The sequence below is a fragment of the Bison bison genome, unplaced genomic scaffold (genome assembly GCF_000754665.1).
Source record: "Bison bison bison isolate TAMUID 2011002044 unplaced genomic scaffold, Bison_UMD1.0 scf7180017864037, whole genome shotgun sequence".
Lineage (NCBI taxonomy): Eukaryota > Metazoa > Chordata > Mammalia > Artiodactyla > Bovidae > Bison > Bison bison.
Window position 1 is genome coordinate 8,518,425 of NW_011494609.1, and position 4,960 is coordinate 8,523,384.

Here is a 4,960-nt window from a genome sequence, read left to right on the forward strand (position 1 = left end):
GATGGACGTGAGTCTGAGTGAACTCCGGGAGTTGGTGATGGACAGGGAGGCCTGGCGTGCTGCGATTCATGGGGTTGCAAAGAGTCGGACATGACTGAGCAACTGAACTGAACTGAACTGAACGAGAAAAAAGGAAGAGAAAAGACTGCTCAACCAGGAGGGTAGTAATCACAGGTCCAGCAGAGAAACCCACCTGGTCACAGCCCAGGGTTGGCACTGGCCCTTCCTTGTTTAGAACACTGGGTACAGTATTCTGTATACTGGGTTCAAAGCCCCAGTCCAGCCTCTCTGCCCTAAGCTGTGAGGAGCCCCTCAGGCCGGTCGGGAAGCTCTGTTTTCATTTAAGACAGACCTCCTGCCCACACCTGCTCATCCTCTATGCACAACCTGGGGGAGTGAGGAGGGGGTGATTCCAGCCTCCCAGGTCCCGTATTTCGCAGCGTCTGGACGAGAGATCAGTGAGGTCATGGTGCGGGGGGGTTCCCAAAGCGAACCAGGAGAGCAAAGCTGCCTCCTTCCAGGAACCAACAGAGACCCGCTGGGGGAACTAGGTACAGAAAGTGGTGTGCCTGGAGCCCCCAGGGCATCTCCTGAGACAGAGAGCCCTCAGTGGGCTGGGGGCTTGTTCAGCCGAGGATCCACACTCTGAGGTTGACACATTCATAGAGCAAAGGGCTCGGTGTGATGAAAGCAAACACACACGGGAGTTTGCATGAGTGACCCAGCCTCAGCCTGTGCTGGCCCCACGTGGAGCTGTTGGATGGAGTAACCTTTATTTCTGTTTTTATTAAAGAATTTCTTATTGGAGTATAAATGCTTTACAATGTTGTGCTAGTTTCTTCTGTATAACAAAGTGAATCAGTTGTATGTATATGTATATATATCCCTTCCCACTTGGACCTCCTTCCCACCCCACCCCCAATCCCATCGATCTCGGGCATTAACCTTTAGCATCTAAACACCCGCTCAGCACCCTTTAAGTGGTTGCTGAGCCACACCCATCAGAAAGACCCTCAGAGGTGTAGGAGAGAGTTGGACTGGGAGTTTGGGGTGAGCAGATGGAACTTGGAATATATAGAATGGATAAACAAGGTCCTACCGTAGAGCACAGGGAATTATATCCAATATCCTGTGATAAACCATAATGGAAAAGAATATGAAAAAGAATGTGTTAATATACGTGTGTATAACTGAGTCACTTTGCTGTACAGCAGGCAATTAACGCAACATTGTAATTCAACTATACTTCAATAAAAATAAAATTTAAAAAGATAAAAAACAGAAAGTGGAAAGAATTATTAAACAAAATACCCTTAGAGAAGCCAAAGATGACAAAAAAGACACACAGCTATAAGGAAGACAAATGTCAACCATCCCCAACATGACATCATGAAAACCCACAAAGCTGGATGCAGGTCACCACATGGGAAGTGATCCCAGAGCCTCTTTCTCTGTTCCTGTCCTCGCCCTACTCCCTTCTTTATGATTTTTTTTTTCCATGAAGTCATTAAGAACCATGCCTGGGGCAGGAAAGGATTAAGCAGTCCCAGCTGAAAAGCCATCGTGGTCAGGGGCCTGGGTGAGGCTCAGCTCTGAGCTGGTCACTCTGTGAAAGGGGACAGCAGGGTGTGCTGTCAAACCTGTGACTCATCCTGCCTGCTGACCTGAGGGCCACCTAGTGCGTGAGCCCTTCCTATGACAGAAGGGAGGGGACCAGGCCTGATTAGTGTGCCGGGGCCAGCTGAAAGGAGACGCCCTTCCACCACCGCCGACGCCTGCCTGGTTATGTGCACATCAAGGTCAGCCTGAAACAGGACCTACTGGGGCCTCGGAATATGTCAGTGTCTCTTAGGTGACATGTTGGTACATAGACGTTTGTAGAAGAAAAAGGAAGAGGAAGTCCCATCTAGAAGACAAGGCTAGCTTTCCTGGCCAGTAACTACATTAGAGGGGCTTCCCAGGTGGCTCTAGTGGTAAAGAATCTGCCCGCCAATGCAAAAGATGCAGGTTTGATCCCTGTGGTCAAGACTGGGCACTTTCACTGAAGTTGTCTGGGCTCATTCTCTGGTTGGGGAACTAAGATTCCCCTGAGCCACAAGGCATGGTCAAAAGAAATAAATAAAATAAAAAATAAACATACCAGGGCTTCCTCGGTGACTCAGTGGTAAATAATCTGCCTGACAATACAGGAGACACAGGTTCAATCCCTGGTCTGGGAAGATCCCAGGCTGCAGAGCAACTAAGTCCTTTAACCACAACCCGGTGCTCTAGAGCTTGGGAACTGCAACTGCTGAAACCCTCATGCCCTAGAGCCCATTTCTGCAATAAGAGAAGCCACCACAGTGAGAAGCCCTTGAGCTGCAACTAAAGAGTAGGCCCCACTCTCTGCAACTAGAGAAGGCCCACAAGCCGTGAAGACCAGAACAGTCATAAATAAAATTATCCAAAAAAAAAAAAAGACGTATCAATTAAAGGGGCTTCCCTGGTGGCTCAGATGGTAAAGAATCTTGCTGCAATGCAGGAGAGCCAAGTTCAATCCTCCTGGGATCCAGGAAGATTCCCCTGGAGGAGGGCATGGAAACCCACTCCAGTATTCTTGCTTGGAGAATCCCATAGACAGAGGAGCCTGATGGGCTACCGTCCGTGGAGTCGTAAAGAGTCAGACACAACTGAGCACACACACAGACACACACACAAAACTACATCAGAACACAGGGCCTGGCTCTCACCTTTAGAAAAGGGTAAGTCTTTGGAACAAATGGAGAGGAATTAGAGCCATCTGGACACTGATTAAGACCCGATGCTTTATACCAGTATTTCTGTTCCCCCCAAATGTGTATGTTGAACTCCTGTCTCTAACATGATGGAATTAGGAGGTGGGGCCTCCTGGAGGTGATTAGGCCACAAAGGTGGAGCTGGGTGAGGAGGTTAGTGCCCATATAGGAAGAGACAGCAGAGAGCTGGCTTCCCTCCCTGCTCCACCATGTGAGGGTTCCTGGGGAAGGGAGCTGCCCACCAGCCGGGAAGCAGGCTCTCTCCAGATGTCGGATCTGCTGGAGCCTCGATCTGGGACTTCCCAGCCTCCAGAAACACACGTTTAAAATGCGAGAAATAAATGCTTATTGTTTTAGTCACCCAGTCTATGATATTTTTGTTACATCAGCCCAATCTGAGATACCTGATTTTGATGGAAACTCAGAAATGAGTAGAGATTTGAAAGCATTTCAGTTGAATTTCACTAAAATCCAAGAACCAAACTGTATGAGACACTATTTTTCCTTTTTCCATTATTTCAACCACCTGAAATAGTTCCCTTGGACAATAAAGAAAAAAAGTGTAGGAGTCTGTTTAGAACACTTATCCTTTAAGCTAACTGACTTGAAAGGAAAATACCATACACTTTCAAGGATTATAACCAAATATAAAGTGGCCCTGCAGCTGGGTGTGCTCAGCCAGGCAGAAGCGATGCAAGGCATTTCTTGGGAGCACAGCCCTCCCTTGGTACCCGGGATCTGTAGGGGATTGGTATCAGGATTCCCCTTAGAGACTCAAATCCCTCGCATTCGATGGCTAAGAACAGTCGGCCCCCATATGGGCAGGTTTCACAGACCCCTGGATACGGAGGGCTGACTGCATCCTAAGAGGAGAGGTTCAGGTGAGGCCCAGGCCAGGGAAGAGCCCTGGATTGCATCTAACCTCTTCATTTCTGAGGGGAACCTGGCAGGGAGCTCAGCCCATCTGTGCCTCAACTTCTTCTGTATAATGGACAGGCAGTGAAGGGGCTGGAAGCTGACTTTCTACGTTGTCTCCGGGTTCCCCTCTTATTCCCAGCCCACCTTATGCTCTCCCCACCTGAAACCCCCTTGGGTCAGTATGTGCACACTCAGCCCTCACCTCCTAGACACCTCTGCCCAAGGCCACTGGCTCAGGGAAGCTCCCAAGACCAGGCCTGAACTAGCGCCTGCTCAGTCCTCTCTGGGCAGCTCTGTCTGGTTGGTTTCTCTCTGTACCCCACGTCTGCCCTCTTTCCCCCAGGATGTGAGACCCACAGGGGTGACAGGATTTTGGGTGAGGGGATGACGCCCCTGGCACAGTCTCACCTGGAGAGGGGCTGCAACCCCAAATGCTGCAGATGGCTGTCCAATGAATGAATCGCTCACAAATTCGAGTCACAAACTTAAAGTAAGCACAGCCCACCATCCAAACAAAATGAACAAAAATGTGAACTGAAGAACTACAACACCCTGGGTGTCTGCAACAGGTGTCACTGAGGCAGGACCCCAACTGCCTGCCTGCGGAACTCACCAGAGGCTTGCTCCTCTCCTCGGCTGGGACTGGCTTCTGCGGCCAGAACCTGTGTGCACCATTCTCGTAGCCTCTCGGATGCTGAGGGAAGAAAGTTAATTAGAGCAATTACTGAATCAACGACCAGAAATGACAGCTACGCTCACTGCAGCAAGGATACTGTCTTCATGAAAATGCTACCAAGGAAAAATAAGGCAAATGTTTAAAACAAAACAAAGCTGCTCAGTTTATTCTCAAGACTCCAGACCCTCAGAATAACAGAGGGTAAAAGTGAAATCCTTTCCTGAAGAGTCATCCAAGACTGAAGAACATTGCTGTTGTTCAATCGCAAATTCACGTCCAACTCTTTGCGACCCCATGGACTGCAGCACACCAGGCTCCTCTGTCCACAGGACTACCCAGGCAAGAATACTGGAGTGGGTTGCCATTTCCTTCTCCAGGGGATCTTCCTGGCGAGGGAATGGATCCACGTTTCCTGCATTGGCAGGTCAATTCTTTACCACTGAGCCACTTGGGAAGCCCCTAATCAGCTATACTCCAACTGTTGTTGTTCAATCACTCAGTCTTTTTTTTTTTTTGCATTGATTGATTTTATTTTTAAACTTTACATAATTGTATTAGTTTTGCCAAATATCAAAATGAATCCACCACAGGT

General features: G+C 48.8%; 1 protein-coding gene across 3 annotated transcripts in view; it reads right to left on the reverse strand.

Moving 5' to 3' along the window:
* SLC37A1 (solute carrier family 37 (glucose-6-phosphate transporter), member 1) overlaps window positions 1–4,960 on the reverse strand; it is a 101,566-nt gene that overhangs the window by 23,681 nt on the left and 72,925 nt on the right. For all 3 annotated transcript variants that reach the window (XM_010834927.1, XM_010834926.1, XM_010834928.1), the window contains exon 10: window positions 4,306–4,386. In XM_010834927.1, the coding sequence (XP_010833229.1) occupies window positions 4,306–4,386 (81 nt within the window). The remainder of the gene's footprint in view (window positions 1–4,305; window positions 4,387–4,960) is intronic.